This window comes from Salmo salar, chromosome ssa26 (genome assembly GCF_905237065.1).
Source record: "Salmo salar chromosome ssa26, Ssal_v3.1, whole genome shotgun sequence".
Lineage (NCBI taxonomy): Eukaryota > Metazoa > Chordata > Actinopteri > Salmoniformes > Salmonidae > Salmo > Salmo salar.
Genome location: NC_059467.1, coordinates 26,668,738 through 26,689,219, shown reverse-complemented (window position 1 = coordinate 26,689,219; position 20,482 = coordinate 26,668,738). Strand labels below are relative to the sequence as shown.

The 20,482-nt window shown below is 44.0% G+C and overlaps 1 protein-coding gene across 4 annotated transcripts in view; it reads left to right on the top strand.

Moving 5' to 3' along the window:
- Positions 1 to 20,482, top strand: part of LOC106587539 (serine/threonine-protein kinase 33-like) — a 40,953-nt gene that overhangs the window by 9,332 nt on the left and 11,139 nt on the right. For 2 of the 4 annotated variants that reach the window (XM_014176020.2, XM_014176015.2), the window contains exons 2-4: positions 17,048 to 17,104; positions 19,658 to 19,802; positions 20,327 to 20,440. In XM_014176020.2, coding sequence (XP_014031495.2) covers positions 19,680 to 19,802; positions 20,327 to 20,440 — 237 coding nt within the window. In that variant the 5' untranslated portion in view covers positions 17,048 to 17,104; positions 19,658 to 19,679. Of the gene's footprint in view, positions 1 to 17,047; positions 17,105 to 19,625; positions 19,803 to 20,326; positions 20,441 to 20,482 lie in introns of all 4 variants that reach the window. The other 2 variants (XM_045708663.1, XM_045708662.1) reach the window with 2 other exon arrangements.

Below are 20,482 nucleotides of genomic sequence, written 5' to 3'. Positions count from 1 at the left end.
GGGTCTGAGGATCTCATCTCGGTACCTAATGGCAGTCAGGCTACCTCTGGCGAGCACATGGAGGACTGTGCGGCCCCCCAAAGAAATGCCACCCCACACCATGACTGACCCACCGCCAAACCGGTCATGCTGGAGGATGTTGCAGGCAGCAGAACGTTCTCCACGGCGTCTCCAGACTCTGTCACGTCTGTCACATGCTCAGTGTGAACCTGCTTTCATCTGTGAAGAGCACAGGGCGCCAGTGGCGAATTTGCCAATCTTGGTGTTCTCTGGCAAATGCCAAACGTCCTGCACGGTGTTGGGCTGTAAGCACAACCCCCACCTGTGGACGTCGGGCCCTCATACCACCCTCATGGAGTCTGTTTCTGACCGTTTGAGCAGACACATGCACATTTGTGGCCTGCTGGAGGTCCTTTTGCAGGGCTCTGGCAGTGCTCCTCCTGCTCCTCCTTGCACAAAGGCGGAGGTAGCGGTCCTGCTGCTGGTTGTTGCCCTCCTACGGCCTCCTCCACGTCTCCTGATGTACTGGCCTGTCTCCTGGTAGCGCCTCCATGCTCTGGACACTACGCTGACAGACACAGCAAACCTTCTTGCCACAGCTCGCATTGATATGCCATCCTGGATGAGCTGCACTACCTGAGCCACTTGTGTGGGTTGTAGACTCCATCTCATGCTACCACTAGAGTGAAAGCACCGCCAGCATTCAAAAGTGACCAGAACATCAGCCAGGAAGCATAGGAACTGAGAAGTGGTCTGTGGTTACCACCTGCAGAACCACTCCTTTATTGGAGGTGTCTTGCTAATTGCCTATAATTTCCACCTGTTGTCTATTCCATTTGCACAACAGCATGTGAAATGTATTGTCAATCAGTGTTGCTTCCAAAGTGGACAGTTTGATTTCACAGAAGTGTGATTGACTTTGAGTTACATTGTGTTGTTTAAGTGTTCCCTTTATTTTTTTGAGCAGTATGTATGTATGTGTATATATGTGTATATGTATATGTGTATATATGTGTATATATATATATATATATATATTCTTCGCATATCTTTTTACATATTTTTTTTTCTAAAACTCAACCTCAAAACACTCTCCTGCAACCCGCCTCACCAATTAATAAAAAATAAAAATAAAGTATTATTTACCTCAAATCTGAAATCCACAACAGAAGCTAGCCAGAGGTTAGCCAGTTCACTGGCTAACATTGTAGTTCAGCTAGCCACTGTCAAACGCTCCCTGAAACATTTCAGCGAGCAAGCCTTTCTAATCGACCTGGCACGTGTATCCTGGAAGGATATTGACCTTATCCCGTCAGTAGAGGATGCCTGTTTATTTTTTAAACATGCCTTCCTCTCCATCTTAAATAAGCATGCCCCATTCAAGAAATGTAGAACCAGGAACAGATATAGCCCTTGGTTCTCTCCAGACCTGACTGCCCTTAACCAACACTAAAACATCCTGTGGCGTTCTGCATTAGCATCGAACAGCCCCCGTGATATGCAACTTTTCAGGGAAGTTAGAAACCAATATACACAGGCAGTTAGAAAAGCAAAGGCTAGCTTTTTCAAGCAGAAATTTGCTTCCTGCAACACAAACTCAAAAAGGTTCTGGGACACTGTAAAGTCCATGGAAAATAAGAACACCTCCTCCCAGCTGCCCACTGCACTGAGGATAGGAAACTCTATCACCACCGATAAACCCACTATAATTGAGAATTTCAATAAGCATTTTTCTACGGCTGGCCATGCTTTCCACCTGGCTACCCCTACCGCAGTCAACAGCACTGCACCCCCCACAGCTACTCGCCCAAGCCTTCCCCATTTCTCCTTCTCCCAAATCCATTCAACTGATGTTCTGAAAGAGCTGCAAAATCTGGACCCCTACAAATCAGCTGGGCTAGACAATCTGGACCCTTTCTTTCTAAAATTATCTGCCGAAATTGTTGCAAACCCTACTACTAGCCTGTTCAACCTCTCCTGTCGTCTGAGATTCCCAAAGATTGGAAAGCAGCTGCTGTCATCCCCCTCTTCAAAGGAGGGGACACTCTTGACCCAAACTGCTACAGACCTATATCTATCCTACCCTGCCTTTCTAAGGTCTTCGAAAGCCAAGTCAACAAACAGATTACCGACCATTTCGAATCCCACCGCACCTTCTCCGCTATGAAATCTGGTTTCAGAGCTGGTCATGGGTGCACCTCAGCCACGCTCAAGGTCCTAAACGATATCGTAACCGCCATCGATAAGAAATAATACTGTGCTGCCGTATTCATTGACCTGGCCAAAGCTTTCGACTCTGTCAATCACCACATCCTCATCGGCAGACTCAATAGCCTTGGTTTCTCAAGTGATTGCCTCGCCTGGTTCACCAACTACTTCTCTGATAGAGTTTAGTGTGTCAAATCGGAGGGCCTGTTGTCCGGGCCTCTGGTAGTCTCTATGGGGGTACCACAGGGTTCAATTCTTGGATCAACTCTTTTCTCTGTATACAACAATGATGTCGATCTTGCTGCTGGTGAGTCTCTGATCCACCTCTACACAGACAACACCATTCTGTATACTTCTGGCACTTCTTTGGACACTGTGTTAACAACCCTCCAGACGAGCTTCAATGCCATACAACTCTCCTTCCGTGGCCTCCAACTGCTCTTAAATACAAGTAAAACTAAATGCATGCTCTTCAACCGATCGCTGCCTGCACCTGCCCGCCTGTCCAGCATCACTACTCTGGACGGTTCTGACTTAGAATATGTGGACAACTACAAATACCTAGGTGTCTGGTTAGACTGTCAACTCTCCTTCCAGACTCACATCAAACATCTCCAATCCAAAGTTAAATCTAGAATTGGCTTCCTATTTCGCAACAAAGTCTCCTTCACTCATGCTGCCAAACATACCCTCGTAAAACTGACCATCCTACCAATCCTCGACTTCGGCGATGTCATTTACAAAATAGCCTCCAATACCCTACTCAACAAACTGGATGCAGTCTATCACAGTGCCATCCATTTTGTCACCAAAGCCCCATGTACTACCCACCACTGCGACCTGTACGCTCTCGTTGGCTGGCCCTCGCTTCATACTCGTCGCCAAACCCACTGGCTCCAGGTCATCTACAAGACCCTGTTAGGTAAAATCCCCCCTTATCTCCGCTCACTGGTCACCATAGCAGCACCCACCTGTAGCACGCGCTCCAGCAGGTATATCTCTCTGGTCACCCCCAAAGCCAATTCCTCCTTTGGCCGTCTCTCCTTCCAGTTCTCTGCTGCCAATGACTGGAACAAACTACAAAAATATCTGAAACTGGAAACACATCTCCCTCACTAGCTTTAAGCACCAGCTGTCAGAGCAGCTCACAGATCACTGCACCTGTATATAGCCCATCTATAATTTAGCCCAAACAACTACCTCTTCCCCTACTGTATTTATTTATTTATTTATTCATTTTGCTCCTTTGCACCCCATTATTTCTATTTCTACTTTGCACTTTTTTCAACTACAAATCTACCATTCCAGTGTTTTACTTGCTATATTGTATTTACTTTGCCACCATGGCCTTTTTGCCTTTACCTCCCTTATCTCACCTCATTTGCTCACATTGTATATAGACTTATTTTTCGACTGTATTATTGACTGTATGTTTGTTTTACTCCCTGTGTAACTCTGTGTTGTTGTATGTTGTCGAACTGCTTTGCTTTATCTTGGCCAGGTCGCAATTGTAAGTGAGAACTTGTTCTCAACTTGCCTACCTGGTTAAATAAAGGTGAAATAAAAATAAATAAAATAAAAGTTTCGTAATTGTCAAAATGAATTGAAGTTATTGCAAATGTACGAGGCTGTTTCTCGGTCTGAGAACCTTCTAGAGCCACATAACTCGCCACGCACTATCGACTTGAGCTCTAGAACAGGTTTCTAAAGTTTCAGAGCTCTAGGTCTGGCGGTTCTTTGATAGTTCGAACAAAGGTAACTATTGCAGGCTCTGTGTGTCTCTAAGCCCCACACTGTCACTCCATCCTTGCTGTGTGTGTGAGTTTTTCTTGGAAATCTGATGGGAGAAATGACTGATTTACAGTTTGAGGGTTGCCTAATCACACATATGAAGTTTTGGAAAGATCAGACTTTTTTAACCCTTGGAAACAGCCACTATGCCCCCAATTTAAGGCACTTCCGGTTGGCACAGGAAGCTAAAAGTAAACACATATCCTCATTGGGGTAGGCTTTTACAGAATCCTGGGTTTAAAGTCTTTACATTAAGAACTGACTGATTTACACAGGGTTGAATTCAGTGATTATCACAAACTGCAGGTTGGTTATATCAAAACACCTTTAGGGTGAATTTAACCACTTCCGGTTGCTCCGGGAAGCTTAGAATTGACACAGGTAGACCTCATAGTGGCCTGATGGATTGTCATCAAAGACGGGTTCATAAGGCATTCATAACCCACATAGGCTTCAGGTTGAATTTAGGGGAGCAGGAAATGTATTCCTATGGGGAGAGAAGTCATTGCAAACGGTTTGATGTAAACACCTTCTTTTCACTGTTAAGGGTTAATGCCACATGGTCAAGGTTAGGCTTGCACAGATCGGGAGGACCTCAGGAACGTTCCTGAGGTCGAATTGTGCTTCTAACCCTAACGGTTCTCTCGCTGTCACCCAAAAGCACTTGAAATTTAGGGCCAGGCTTCATTATGGGCCTACTTTTTTTCACGGTCGCTGCACTCAGACCGAGCGAGCTACGGTCAAGCGGGGCATCTCGTTGAACTCGGCACTGCCTAGAGATTATGGTAATGCAATTGCAGGCTCTGTGTCTTTGAGCCCCGCACTGTGTCACTCCATCCTTGCTGTGTGTGTGAGTTTTTTTCTTTGACATCTGTTGGGAGAAATGACTAGTTCATGAGGGTTGCCGAATCACACACATGAAGTTTTGAAAAGATCTGACCTTTTTAACCCTTCGAAACAGCCCCTATGACCCCAATTTAAGACACTTCCAATTGACACAGGAAGCTGAAAGTGAACACATATCCTCCTTGGGGTAGGCTCTTACATAATTTTGAGTTTTAAGTCTTTACGTTAAGAAGTGACTGATTTACAGAGGGTTGAATGAGTGTGTTATTTCAGAAAATCACAGAAATCTCGCAGAGCTCCGAAACCCACGTTAACGGATTCGTCTAAACACGCTGCAACTGGATCTGTAACTTTTTTGAACCCCCCCCATTTCTTTGAGCATCACCAACATTGTACATTGTACGATTTGTCTTAAATTACAATAGATAAATGGCTGGTTCTTTTTTTCCTGACACCGTAGGTTCATGTACTTTGACGTGAAGCGGTCAAATTAGCGCTCTATTTTTGTTTTTGACCTTTAATCCCAGAAAAATGGCCTTAACTCAAAAAGCATTGAGGCCTCAAAGCCATCTTGTTTCTGGGCTAACAGCCCATTAGTCCAAACCTATGCTCACCAAGTTTTGTCTTCGAAGTCTTTTCAGTTTAGGAGAGAAATGGCCATGTCGTGATTGGTGATGTTTTGTACATTTGCAATAAGATTCCATTCGCCATCTGCTGGAATTTACTGGGACAGTGGAAAAATGACCAACATTAGAAAATTGTATAAAATGGAAACCGAATGTCCGAGAGACTTCATTCGATGACTTTCCGGAAGATCTGGCCCCGGTGCACGGCCCACCGCCGTCGGCGAATTTTACAAACATTCGCGGACGTCTTGTAAGGGACCGTACATTTGCATTATGGAGTTTCTCATCAATCATACAGCAAATGCCGAAAAGTGCCCTTCATGTATGGAAGAGCTCCCGTGCGATACATTTTGCTGCCGCCGTGCGTAGCGGGATTTGCCTCAGGATACCGGGTGGCGTAATCCACGATTACCAGGATGTGTTGGTGTCCCCTCGCGGTCTTCACCAACGGACCCACCAGATCCATTGCCACCCGCTCGAATGGCACTCCTATAATGGGCAAGAGAACCAAAGGGTTTCTATAATGCACCCTCGGAGCTGTGATCTGGCACTCAGGGCAACTATGTCCACGGCGCGCTTGACTCCGGGCCAGTGGAACCGGTTCCCGAACCGCTCCCTGGTTTTCTCCAAACCCAGGTGTTCCCCAAGCAGGTGCATGTGGGAAAGCTGCACACAGTCCTAACGTACTGGCTGGGTATGAGTAAGTCTTTTGTCTCCCCATTTATGCTTTACTACCTGATACAATAAATGATGCTTGATTGCAAAGTGGGGGTAGCGCCAATCACTTACCCCAGGTAACAGTACGCCATCCACTGCAATCACCTGGCCCCTAGCGTTCTGGAGATTGGGGTCTTCTACCTGGGCCGTCCTGAACTGACCCGTGAGGATTCCCGTGTCGGGAGGTCCGTCTAGGGCCTCCACCTCCATAAAGGGGAGCCTGAGGTCTTCCTCGCATGGTTGCTCGCTTGCCGGAGCGGGGTCATCTCCCTCCTCCGGGTTCGACTCGGGCCCAGTGGACACCTCTCGTGGCGGGGGTTGTGTTGCACAGGCCACCATCCTTTTTCCTTTTCTTCCTACCTCCCGTGCGCGCCTCCCCAGGTCCCTCCTCCTCAGTGCCTGAAAGAGAGTGCAGTCTCGACCGAGGAGAATGGACACGAGTAGGTTAGGAACAGCTCCTACGCGCATCTGGCACTCCCTTGGGGTGGTTATCCTCACTGGCACCGTTGGGTACCTCTTCGTGTCCCTGTGGACACAGAGGGGCTAGGGTCAGTCTGTTATATCTGGAGTATTTCTCCTGTCTTATACGGTGTCCTGTGTGAATTTAAGTATGCTCTCTCTAATTCATTATTTCTTTCTCTCTCTCGGAGGACCTGAGCCCTAGGACCATGCCTCAGGACTACCTGGCCTGATGACTCCTTGCTGTCCCCAGTCCACCTGGCTGTGCTGCTGTACCAGTTTCAACTGTTCTGCCTGCGGCTATGGAACCCTGACCTGTTCACCGGACATGCTACCTGTCCCAGACCTGCTGTTTTCAACTCTCTAGAGACAGCAGGAGCAGTAGAGATACTCTCAATGATCGGCTATGAAAAGCCAACTGACATTTACTCCTGAGGTGCTGACCCGTTGCACCCTCGACAACCACTGTGATTATTATTATTTGACCCTGCTGGTCATCTATGAAGATTTGAACATCTTGGCCATGTAATCTCCACCCGGCACAGCCAGAAGAGGACTGGCCACCCCTCATAGCCTGGTTCCTCTCTAGGTTTCTTCCTAGGTTCTGGCCTTTCTAGGGAGTTTTTCCTAGCCACCGTGCTTCTACACCTGCATTGCTTGCTGTTTGGGGTTTTATGCTGGGTTTCTGTACAGCACTTTGAGAAATCAGCTGATGTAAGGGCTTTATAAATAAATGTGATTTTGATTTACACAGGACACTGTCACCTCCTCGTCCCCCGGTTCCTCCTTCCCCTCTCATGTGAGCCACTGTGGGTGTGTCACGGCTGTTCAAAGGAGCGGACCAAGATGCAGTGTGTTCGTAGTTCCACATATTTATTAAAAGTGAAACTGAATGCAATACACTGAAATACTTGAAAATACAAAACAACAAACCGTGACGCAGAGAGGACAACACACTACTCAAAAGACAATAACCCACAAACCACAATGAGAAAAACCCCTACTTAAATATGATCTCTAATCAGAGGCAATGAGGATCAGCTGCCTCCAATTAGAGATCAACCCCAAACAATCCCAACATAGAAAGACAAACTAGAACCTAAACATAGAAATAGAAAACGTAGATAAACCAAAAACACCCCCTGTCACACCCTGCCCTACACTACTATAGAAAATTACATCTTACTAGGGTCAGGACGTGACAGGGTGGGCCAGGGTCACCATGCTGCCGGAGTCCAGCAGAGCGCTGTTGTCGATGCCATCGATTCGTACAGGAACCATCGGAGGGGCTGTCTCGGTGAGTGCCCAACAGGAGGTGACGTAACTCGCCCATCCGGGTTACCCCAGAGCTGGGGGATGCGGAGGGCATGGCCTCCTCCCGGCCGGGAGAGCTCCATGCGAGGTGCTCCGGCTCAACGCACTCATAGCAGCGTCTCTGATCTGGGTCCATCAGCCGCCGACATCGTCGGTTTGGGTCACCCTCCCGATTCACAGCCTCGGCTGGTTCCATCCGGACTCCCTTCAGCCCCTCGCCTCTCTTTGTGTTGTTCGTCCCCTCGCCGCGTCTCCGCTCTCCGCTTGGGCCCCTCTCAGCAGGTCCTGGGTGTTCTGGTGAATTTCCACCGTGGTCAGCAATTCTTCCAGGCTCTGGGGGTTCTGCATGCTCACCGTCTTCTTCATCTCGTATGGCAGGGCCCGAAGGTATTTATCCAGGACGAGCTGTCGAGCATCAGGAGGGACGGTACTTCTGTCAGTAGCCAGCCCTTGGTCAGACGCATCAGGTCGATCATCTGAGCACGGGGGGAAATGGTGGGGTCAAAGGCCCAGTCATGGACCAGTTGTGCACGGCGTGTGAGATTGAACCCATAATGGCTCAGGATCTCCCGTTTTGAGTCCCTCATAATTCTTAGCTTGGTCAGCGTTCAAATCAAAGTAGGTCTTCTGGGCCTTCCCCGAGAGGTAGGGTGCCAACAGGCTGGCCCACTGGGGCTTGGGCCATCCTTCCCTCTGTGCCGTCCTCTCGACGGTGCACAAATACGACTCCATATCATCTTCCTCCCTTAACTGAACCAGAAACTGATTCGGGCCAGACTCCTGAGCCCTCCCAACCTTCAACTGGGCTGCCTCCGCTACCAGTCTGCGGTTTTGTTGATGCTGCTCCTCCAGTGCTTGCTCCTGGAGAGCCTGTTGCTTCTGCTGGCTGAGGATGAACTGAGCCACCAGCTCCTCCATGGTAATCTCCGTACGCTCGACCCCACGGCACCCAAAGCTACTGAGATGCCCGTATTCTCCACCATATGTGGTAAACCGTGGGGTGTTGGGTTGAGCATGCAGAGATTGACACAGAGACAGGGAGGTTTTAGTCCGCAAAAACAACTTTATTAAGACAGAAAATAAACATAACAAAGAAAATCACTTAGGTTTGGCTCAGTCCTTCTCTACTTCTGCTCGCTGTCGGCCTCTCCCCATTCTCTCTCGCGGTGTGCCACAGTGCTCCTTTTATTTGGCCTCCACGGCTGGTTGGCATTTTCCCCTAATTACCTCCACTTGGAGCTGTCCGTGTCGGGGTGCTCAGCTCCCGTATTCCCAGCAGAGGGAGCCAATGTCGCCTCACGTAACTTCCCTCTATTACCATCCCCCGGGGTAGACCTCCTGGGATACCACAACACATACAGTGATAATGATAGACCTGGATAGCGTTGTCCGATTTGCTTTGACTACAAAACAGTCCAATATAACAAGTTAAGTCCAGTAGAGGACTGTCTGTTACACACTACAGCACATAGCCTAGTTCTTCTAATGTATGGTTTATGAAATGCACCAACATGATATCAGACACCCTTTGATAAGATCACCATCCTTGCAGGTGAGTATATCCCTCCCGAAGTCTTCAGAAAGCTAACTAATTAATTTCTACTTTGTTGTCGTCCTTTGATTCCTATTGCATGGATAGTTTGAGGCCTTCTGGCATATTTTCATGCTTAAAAATAATGAATGACTGAAGTTTTAGCTTAGCTATTAGGCCTAGTTGGTGTTTTGCTAAGATTCCTTTGCAGTGTTTACATTCTGAGATGTTTCTCTTTGAGATGTCATTTGAGAATCTGTGGAATATATCCTTTTCAAGATGCCTTCTTTGGTTCCTATTGCTTGGGCTAGTGTTATACAGAAGTTAGACAATATTGTGATTAAACCATTAAGAATTGCTTTTGAATTTGTTGAGCCTTATCTCCTAGCAATGTGTAGAGTCCTCTGTGCATGCAAGGCAAATCGATTTTTAGGTTCCCCTGAGTAAAGCATGTGCCACTGGCCTCTGGACACGTACAGTTGTTTGTCACTGGCCTACACACAATACCCTATAATGGCAAAGTGTAATCTTTTTTTTAAATTTTTTTTATTTTTACAAATTAATAAAAAATGGAAAGCTGAAATATATTGTATCAATAAGTATTCCACCCCTTTGTTATGGCAAGCCTAAATTATTTAAGTCACATAATAAGTTGCATGGACAATGTGTGTGTGCAATAATAGTGCTCAACATGATTTTAGAATGACTATCTCATCTCTGTACCCCACACATACACAATTATATATAAGGTTCTTCAGTCGAGCAGGGAATTTCAAACACAGATTCAACCACAAAGACCAGGCAGGTTTTCCAATACCTTTCAAAGAAGGGGTACCGATTGGTAGAAGTTATTAATTACACTTTGGATGGTGTATCAATACACCCAGTCGCTACAAAGATACAGGCATCCTTCCTAACTCGGTTGCCGGAGAAGATGGAAACAGCTCAGGGATCTCACCTTGAGGCCAATGGTGACTTTAAAACAGTTACAGACAAGGTGCAAATCAAATTTTGGGGGGGGGGTCTCTAAATAATACAAATTCAAGCGTTCTCCTATTTGTCAAATCTGTTTTACAGTGGTAAATATTAAAATAAAAGCTTCCAAATGAAACAAACACCCCCACCTCTCTGTCATGGTTTAAACCAATATATTTCTGTGCTTGGCACTGTCCACTCAGTACTGCTGTATTTCGGCCTTAGCTGAGCTCCTTTACGCATAGATTTTCCTTGGTGCTTCCAAATTTTCGCCATTTGTTTTCCAATGCGTCCTTGATTTAATAAATGACCTATGCCTTTATTCCAATGCATAAGATCTTTCCATAGATTTATCATTGTTTGCTTTTATCAGTCAGCTGTTTAGAGCGCTTATTGTGTTGTTTTTCAGGTCCGCGTGAGTACTGGTTTTCTCCGTACCATCCGTGGCCAAAAGTAGTTGACCATTTATTTAGCTTTTCTTATTTTCTATCAATATTTATTTTCTTTCCTGGAACAGCTGATGGTCGACAATATCACTAGCCTACAGCTAGACACAAATGCGCATCCAATCTAGCCAACAAAAAGGCTGGCTATACGTTAATGACAGTAGGCCTGTAAGGTGACTCTGTTAGAAGAGTTCAGTTAGAAACATTCAATTTTGCAAGGGCATAGGCCTACAACTGTCTTCACGGTGAAACATAATGAAATGTTACATAGGCATACTTACAGTGCATTTTCAGAGATCTCCAAGATTCATGATTCTATACAGGCTTCAATGTTCTAATTCAATTGTTTTAAATGCTTAATAATGACAAATAAAACTGTCATTAATGTAAGGAAAGAAAGGTGGTGTTTTATGTCACACAATCTGTGAAGACTCCAAGCATTAACTGGGGTTCCCGAGTGGCACAGCGGTCTAAGTGTGCTTGAGCCGTCACTCAAGACACCCTGGTTCAAATCCAGGTTGTATCACAACCGGCTGTGATTGGGAGTCCCATAGGGCGGCTCATAATTTGCCTAGGGTCGTGTGTGTTTGGCCGGTAAAGGCCGTTATTGTAAATAAGAGTTTGTTCTTAACCTGTATTTAACTAGGCAAGTCAGTGATTAAAAAAAAAAAAATGTTTTACATTTAAATCATGAACTAGGGTGTAAAACATGTTTTGATTCAACTCATGTATTATATTGAATGTAGGCTACCTGCGTATATTCATGTGTGTAAAATTGCCTCGGCATAGAGGCTAGGCTACCAGCAGTGGTGTGGTCCTAGTGGAGGGTAAATGTAATTAGACATTGTTTACCCACATTTTTCATAAAAATGCATTGTATAGGCAGTATAACTTTTTTGTTGTTGTTGAATACCTTGCCCGGCAGTCAGTTTACCCACATTATTTTTACCACTACATCACTGGCTACTGGTAGGCTTCTTTGAATTTCATGGTAATACAGTGGGGGGAAAAAAAGTATTTGATCCCCTGCTGATTTTGTACGTTTGCCCACTTACAAAGAAATTATCAGTCTATAATTTTAATAGTAGGTTTATTTGAACAGTGAGAGACAGAATAACAACAAAAAAATCCAGAAAAACACATGTCAGAAATGTTATCAAATGATTTGCATTTTAATGAGGGAAATAAGTGTTTGACCCCTCTGCAAAACATAACTTAGTACTTGGTGGCAAAATCCTTGTTGGCAATCACAGAGGTCAGATGTTTCTTGTAGTTGGCCACCAGGTTTGCACACATTTCAGGAGGGATTTTGTCCCACTCCTCTTTGCAGATCTTCTCCAAGTCATTAAGGTTTCGAGGCTGACGTTTGGCAACTCGAACGTTCAGCTCCCTCCAGATTTTCTATGGTATTAAGGTCTGGAGACTGGCTAGGCCACTCCAGGACCTTAATGTGCTTCTTCTTGAGCCACTCCTTTGTTGCCTTGGCTGTGTGTTTTGGGTCATTGTCATGCTGGAATACCCATCCACGACCCATTTTCAATGCCCTGGCTGAGGGAAGGAGGTTCTCACCCAAGGTTTGACGGTACATGGCCCCGTCTATCATCCCTTTGATGCGGTGAAGTTGTCCTGTCCCCTTAGCGGAAAAACACCCCCAAAGCATAATGTTTCCACCTCCATGTTTGACGGTGGAGATGGTGTTCTTGGGGTCATAGGCAGCATTCCTCCTCCTCCAAACACAGCGAGTTGAGTTGATGTCAAAGAGCTCCATTTTGGTCTCATCCGACCACAACACTTTCACCCAGTTGTCCTCTGAGTCATTCAGATGTTCATTGGCAAACTTCAGACGGGCATGTATATGTATTCTTGAGCAGGGGGACCTTGCGGGCTCTGCAGGATTTCAGTCCTTCACGGCGTAGTGTGTTACCAATTGTTTTCTTGGTGACTATGGTCCCAGCTGCCTTGATCATTGACAAGATCCTCCCGTGTAGTTCTGGGCTGATTCCTCACCGTTCTCATGATCATTGCAACTCCACGAGGTGAGATCTTGCATGGAGCCCCAGGCCGAGGGAGATTAACAGTTCTTTTGTGTTTCTTCCATTTGCGAATAATCGCACCAAATGTTGTCACCTTCTCACCAAGCTGCTTGCCGATGGTCTTATAGCCCATTCCAGCCTTGTGTAGGTCTACAATCTTGTCCCTGACATCCTTGGAGAGCTCTTTGGTCTTGGCCATGGTGGAGAGTTTGGAATCTGATTGATTGATTGATTGCTTCTGTGGACAGGTGTCTTTTATACAGGTAACAAACTGAGATTAGGAGCACTCCCTTTAAGAGTGTGCTCCTAATCTCAGCTCGTTACCTGTATAAAAGACACCTGGGAGCTAGAAATCTTTCTGATTGAGAGGGGGTCAAATACTTATTTCCCTCATTAAAATGCAAATCAATTTATAACATTTATGACATGTGTTTTTCTGGATATTTTTGTTGTTATTCTGTCTCTCACTGTTCAAATAAACCTACCATTAAAATTATAGATTGATCCTTTCTTTGTCAGTGGGCAAACGTACAAAATCAGCAGGGGATCAAATACTTTTTTCCCCCCACTGTACACATTGTAACATATTCTAGTAAGTTGTGTGTTAGGGTGACCATCCCGTTTTCCCTGGGACAGTTTCGGCCCCATTTCAGGTGTCCCGACTTTTCAGGCTACAAAAAAGGTAAATTTGTCAGCAAGACGCATCATTTAATGTAGGCCTAATCAATGGCAATCGCTGAATGTCATTAGGCACACTGTTTGGTTTGTAAGAGATGTCTATTTCCATTCATCAAATGGCATGAGTATACATGCAGTTTTAATGCTGGAATTATTTTGGAGTGGACAAACATGCACAGGCAGCCTACTTTTTGAAGTTATTTGTTTTGACAATCAGATTAAAATACCATGACTGGTTGTGTTCATGACACATTTAAAAGATAATTCATTTTTACAGTTTAAGTGATGTCTTTATTATTAGGCCCATACTATTTTTTGGAGACCCCTGAATGTCATGATGTAATTCACACTGGTTACAAAGCTTAATGGCTGTGATAGGAGAGAACTGAGGATGGATCAACAACATTGTAGTTACTCCACAATACTAACGTAATTGACAGATTGAAAAAAATGAAGCCTTTACAGAGAAAAAAAAATATTCCAATACATGCATCCTGTTTGCAATAAGGCACTGAAGTAATACTGTTAATTGCTTTTCCACATTTTAACTTTTTCCCCTTAATACAAAGTGTTATGTGTCGGGCAAATACAATACATTACTAAGTACCACTCTCCATATTTTCAAGTATAGTGGTGGCTGTATCATGTTATGGGTATGCTTGTAATCGTTAAGGACTGAATGAGTTTTTCAGGATAAAAAATAAACAGAATGGAGCTAAGCATCGGCAAAATCCTAGAGGAAAACCTGGTTCAGTCAGCTTTCCACTCGACGCTGGTAGATTAATTCACCTTTCAGCAGGACAATAACCTAAAACAAAAGGACAAATCTACACTGGAGTTGTTTACCAAGAATACTGTGAATAATTCCGAGTGTCCCGATTTTAGTTTTCACTTAAATCTGCTTTAAAATCTAAGGCAAGACTTGAAAATGGCTGTCTAGCAATGATCAACGACCAATTTGACAGAGCTTGAAGAATGTTGAAAAGAATAATGGGCAAATATAGTACAATCCAGGTGTGCAACGCTCTTAGACTTACTCAGAAAGACTCACAGCTGTAATCGCTGTCAAAGGTAATTCTAACATGAATTGACTCAGGGGTGTATATACTGTACTTAGGTAAATAAGATATTTCATTTTCAATAAATTAGCAAAAATTTCTAAAAACATGTTTTCACTTTGTCATTATGGGGTATTGTTGTGTGTGTGTGTGTGTGTGTGTGTGTAGATGGGTGAAAGAGGAAAAAAAATCTATTGAATCAATTTTGAATTCAGCCTGTAACACAACAAAATGTGGAATAAGTCAAGGGGTGTGAATAGTTTCTGAAGGCACTGTATCAGACATGACCTGAGAAGACAAAAGGAATTAATGGAGGGCCCACTAAGTGGCTTGTTTACGGTGTGCTACATACTGCAGCAGAGGGGAGGAACTAAAGGCACCTTACATTTCTTTCAAGTGCCCATCAATTGAAGCTGTCAGGTAATTCAGTATGATGGATACGATTTTAAGCAGATATTGAATGTCTGAATGTTCAGCTTGGCAAAGACAGGTCCATGGTTCTGTCAGTTCAGACTGATTGCTCCGCTAGTCACAGTTCTCAACAAACACACTCGACACTCAGCACAGATACTGTACTGCACAAAGGCATACCTTTTTAGAGGAAGTCAATTGTAACCATGGAGAGCTTGTGGCCTAGACAAGACTATTCTTTTTTTATTAACCTAAAATGTCCTTAGTTTGACAGTCTCATGGCATTGATATAGAACATGTGATTTTGCACATCAATCAGTTAAATCTGTCTATATAATGTTATTCATCCCATAATTTAGTGAACTAGACTGCCTCAGTATTGTCATTCTAGACATGCAAAGCCTTCCCTCATCAGGTAATGTAATTCCATGCTTCATTAGTACTGTGAAGTTTATCATTTGTCATCAAAGCCAGCTGTCAATAAATAATTAAGTTGCAGATGAGAAGAATGAAATATTTTGGCTGAAGGAAGGAAGATTGCTGTCTACATTTTAATTGCATACACACATTTTGTGTGTGTGTGTCCAAGGTTTTAATTAGCTGTGGTGTGGTTACAAAGCAGCACCTGTTCATAGTCTGCCTACTTTTTGAGCTCTACTTTCACCTTCAACAAACATCATTATTTAGCATATTTACACCTATAGAAGAAAACATTTAGGCTAATGATTATATAGCAAATGGGCAGACAGTTCAGGCACTGCTCCTCTTTCATCTGAATGAAAATGATTAGTAGCCTAACTGCAAACCTGGCATTTTTTTGGAGGACCAATATCTTGTTTATTACAGTGTCATAATTGTGGAAGAATCAAAACTATAGATTTTATTTAGGCCTACACCTTTCTGTTGCCACACAGACCATGAAAGTGAGATGGCAGTGCATGTCGAAGAAAGAGATGGAGGGGGTGGGGAGCGAGATAGAGGAGACCTCTATCTGGTCCAGAATTATCTTTGTGTGTCCAGGCATCATTCCAATGTCACATTTTTTATTTGCATTCCAAGCTGAAACACTGCTACTCCCTTGCAGTCAAGGGAAACAATGTCCATTTCCATCCACAAACAATTAGTAAATAAACTCTAATGGGGTTCTGACAGTTATGTTTGAGAGGATTGAAAAAGCAGAGGGATCGATTGACATTCTATCTGCCATAATTACTTTCTACTGAGATCTGGTGAGCATGAGGAAGCATATGGTTCCTGTCTGGTAGGATAGCCTACATGTTAATATATTCTACTGTATCGCTGTGTGTGAACCAAGCCTATGATGATTCTGTTTTTAGAAGGTTGTGGAGATCAACCTCTATTCAGTCTGTTAGGCTGGTACACTAGTAAAAAGGTACACGCAAAGCAGGATATCAATCACATCAGAAATGATGTAAGAAGTTTGTTTCCCTCATTCAAAACCCCATTTCTAATAGGCTAGCTTGTAATATGTGCTCTTTGCTATTGCATCTTTATTACTCCTGTTTACATGTATATTACCATAAGTATTTATATATTCCTACTACCAGTCACTTTTTATGTATAAACCCACCTCAACCATTCCAGTACACCTGCACATTGAAAAAGGTACTTGCACTGAACAGTGTATATACTTGCATTCTCGTGTTTCTTTAACTCATCGTAGTTCTTGTGTGATTTAAATTTGTACATTTTATTATCTATAATATTATTATCACTGCATTGTTGGTAAAGAGCTCTTAAGGTAAGAATTTCACTGTACTGTTTTACACCTGTTGTATCCTGTGTACGTGGCGAATAAACTTAGAAACATGAAAGTTATTTGACGTGTAAAATAAATCAGTGATGATTAAATGTGTATTATAACAGTGTAAAATAAATCAGTGATGATTAAATGTGTGTATTATAACAGCATAAGCCTATCTTTTGTGTTCAGGTGTGATGGGCTGTGAGAAGGAGTAAACATGGAACACTTTGAGGCTGCTCCAGGTTGGTAAGTACAGTCTGCGTTGCCTTGTCATTCACATACATGCTAGGCCTATGCAATACATGGCACTTTTGCTGGCGCTGATTCATTGAAGGAAGGCAGCTGCTAACGCAAAGATGTAGTTTGTCTAACCCATCTTTTTTTGCGTCTAAATATGTAATTTGGTGCTTCATAAGTGCCAATAGTGTTTCAATGAGCTGTTGATTAGTTTTGAGTGCAGTCGTGCCTCTTCTGTCTATACGATTCGTCATGCTAATTCACATTTTAATTAATGTCCGTCAAGCCCTATGGTTAAAGCAATATTCGCAGGCTTGACTACCCCATTAGAGGCTTTAGTACTGAGTAATACATGTATATGGTTTGTTCAGATTCTCAATTCCACAGCAAGCGCAGTAATTCTGATATTTTGGAAATGCTTACAATCAAATTCAATTATGTGGGCCTATCTTTTATGGAGCCGTTATGGCAGCTCTTACTGATAGATCTAACGCATGTTCTCAATTTAGCCAGTCTGTACAGTACATTGTGTTCAATCAGTCTGAAAGCTGACATATCACTCATGTAAGGTTTCTTTTAGAATCCATTACAGTAATATCCTTCTCATGAGACTATTAGCAGATCACTCAAACATGATTGGGAGATTGGCTAAACCAAGAATGTGATAGTACTGTAAGGCCCCTCAGGCTTAAAGCAATCCAAGACCTGTGGATCTGTAGTGACCCATTTTAAGGTTAGACGTCTCCCTGACCTGACCCTGATATCTCATTTCCTCCCCACTGGGCGGGCTGTCAGGCGGGCACACCCTCCCTAAGGCAAGATGCCGGTCCCTCCCTGTGATACACTCATCACATGCCTCCCTCTCCCACAAATGAGCTGTGATTGAGGTGATTGGGATTTCCAGAGGCTGTCACAATGGTTTTGACTAGCAAATAGACAGTTGGTAATGGGAGAGACAGGCCTGTTATGAGAGCCCTGTCAGGGATAAGATAATGCGTCAGAGTGAAGAGGTTAAAGACACCGCTTCCCTGTTAATAATTCATTGGTGTCCGTGTGGCGGATCCACTCCAACGCTCCCAGTCACTTGATAATTGCTTTACATTTAATTTGGCTTTGGAGAGCATTTCCAAGCGAAGTAAATTGTGCTTAGTGTTAATAATATGAACCCGTCTTCCGACACCGGTTTGGTCAGAAACCAATGGTGAATAGACAAAGGTAGGCAAAGTGTGCCAATTTGAACGCTGGAGATGGTGTCTCCATTTCTAAGTAGTTTATCTTAAACACTAATTTACACTGTCGTTTGACAGGAGGAAATATATCTATGGTTCTGTGATTTAACAAAGAAGATAATTGTTACTATTATCAAAAGTTACTTTGGGAATAATCAATTTTTACAGTTGTGTCATAGTATGACTAATTAGGGGATTCATAATAATATTACTTTTACCTGGGATGGATAAAAAGAGTAGGCCTATTATTGTACACCACAGTAACTCACTTCTATAACTTATTAGAATGCTATCATTTGAAATGAAAAGTCTGAATAGGCATCTTATTGCGTACTATAAGGGGGAAACAGAATGAACCCTTTACTTTTCTCAATGTCAAGTGTCTCACCTAAGCATTTCCCAACTTTAATCCTCTTAATAAAAAAAAGCTGCCAGGTGCTCTTTAGCATTTTGGGGTTCTGTGTTGCGGCAGCTTGCTCTGGTCTAAACAGTGGGGGAGAAAGAATCTGAGTTACCTTAAGTAGCAGAGCTGTCACCACAGTGACAGTGTCAGGCCTCCTACTGAGGCGCCCTCCAACTGACTGGCTCCTAAGGTCATGTGAGTTAAACTGCCCAGGTGTATCTGTGTGCTCTGGTGTGCAATTAAGTGCTAGACAAAAGAGAACCAGCAGACGTCACGTCAGACTCCGGCCCCAGAGGACAGGAGTTGCCCATCCCTGACCTATATAGTGATTAGGGCTGGCACAATTACTGCATAACCAACAGTTATGGATGAAGATTGTCATTTTAAATAAAATAACCGTTTATGTTTATTTGATACTTTTTTTTGTGTGTGGCACAAACAGCTGATTGAAGACGGGGCGGCCGGGCATTCGTGCGGTTGTGTCGGTTTCTGCGGTAACATGGATTCTTAACAATGTGATGAAACTTTGTTGCTCCTTACTGAAACAAGCAAAGAGTTGTAGCAAGCAAGTCTTTGGTTGCCCAGGCAATGCCCCCCTCCCTGCAGCAGCAGCATGGCAACACATGCAGTCAGGAGAGCAGGAGAACACTATTGGAACGGTGACCACAATCATTTGGCTGACCAATAACCGTCACCCAAAATTCCATGACTGTCACAGTCCTAATAATGATGTTAAACAACAGTTGGACATCAACTGAGCAAAATCCTATTTCTCTACTGAAATAATCCTGTAAAAATGTACATTGTTGTATGATTGTTAGCTGTAGTGTGATTAGACTGTATGCCTGGATGCACCCAGAAGGAGTAATCTCAGTCTGCATTCCATTCCTTCCCTGAGTTGTGTTGTGTGTGTGTGCGCGCTTCACCCAGCTATAAAGCTCCTCATCTGTAGATGACACCAGCAGATGTTTGTGGAGCTGGCATGAAAATGGCTTCTCAGTGGAACACTGCCCGTGTGACCAGTGCAGAGAGGAAGGTGCCCCACACCCGTATGGAGGATGAGGCTGACCTCCAGGTAGGTAGAGACCACATCCGTGTTTATTCCCAATTTCCCCCCACCACCCTGGGGCACTAGTACCACCCTCTACCCCTCCCCGGCTGACCTCTATACTGCCTCCATCTGCACCAGTTTGCTCCGGATTCCACCCCCTCTCTCGGGGCTTCGGATGCTCTCTTTGCCAAATCTGCAGCAGGCAGTGCTCAGCCTTGCATGCGCAGAGATAATGATCAAGTTAATTAGACCTGAGATTGAATGAACTGCGGCAGCAACTTAATCATTTGTAACTTGATTAGAAATACTATATTCTGCAACTCCAGAGACGGGCAAACTTTCCTTATTTGAGTGCTCGAAAATTAAGGTCCACTTTAGGATTCAGGTCTTGAGATAATGTTGCAATAGAAGCAGGGAAATAAACCCGAGCTCGTATACTCAAACAAGCCCATAAGCTGAGGGTACGTTTCCTTGTGAATGGTTTTACTGAGTTGACAGAGCAGACGTGAGTTGCCTTTCTGTTAATGGTTCCTCTGTTATCCCCATAGCAAATATACTCATTTGGGAGGAAATTAGGTCAAGGTAGCTTTGGTGTCGTCTGTGAAGCCACCCACAACGAGACAAGGAAGAAATGGGCTATTAAGAAGGTGAACAAAGAGAAGGTGAGTGCATTAGTTTTTCCCATGGGCCGTGGTGAAAAGAGA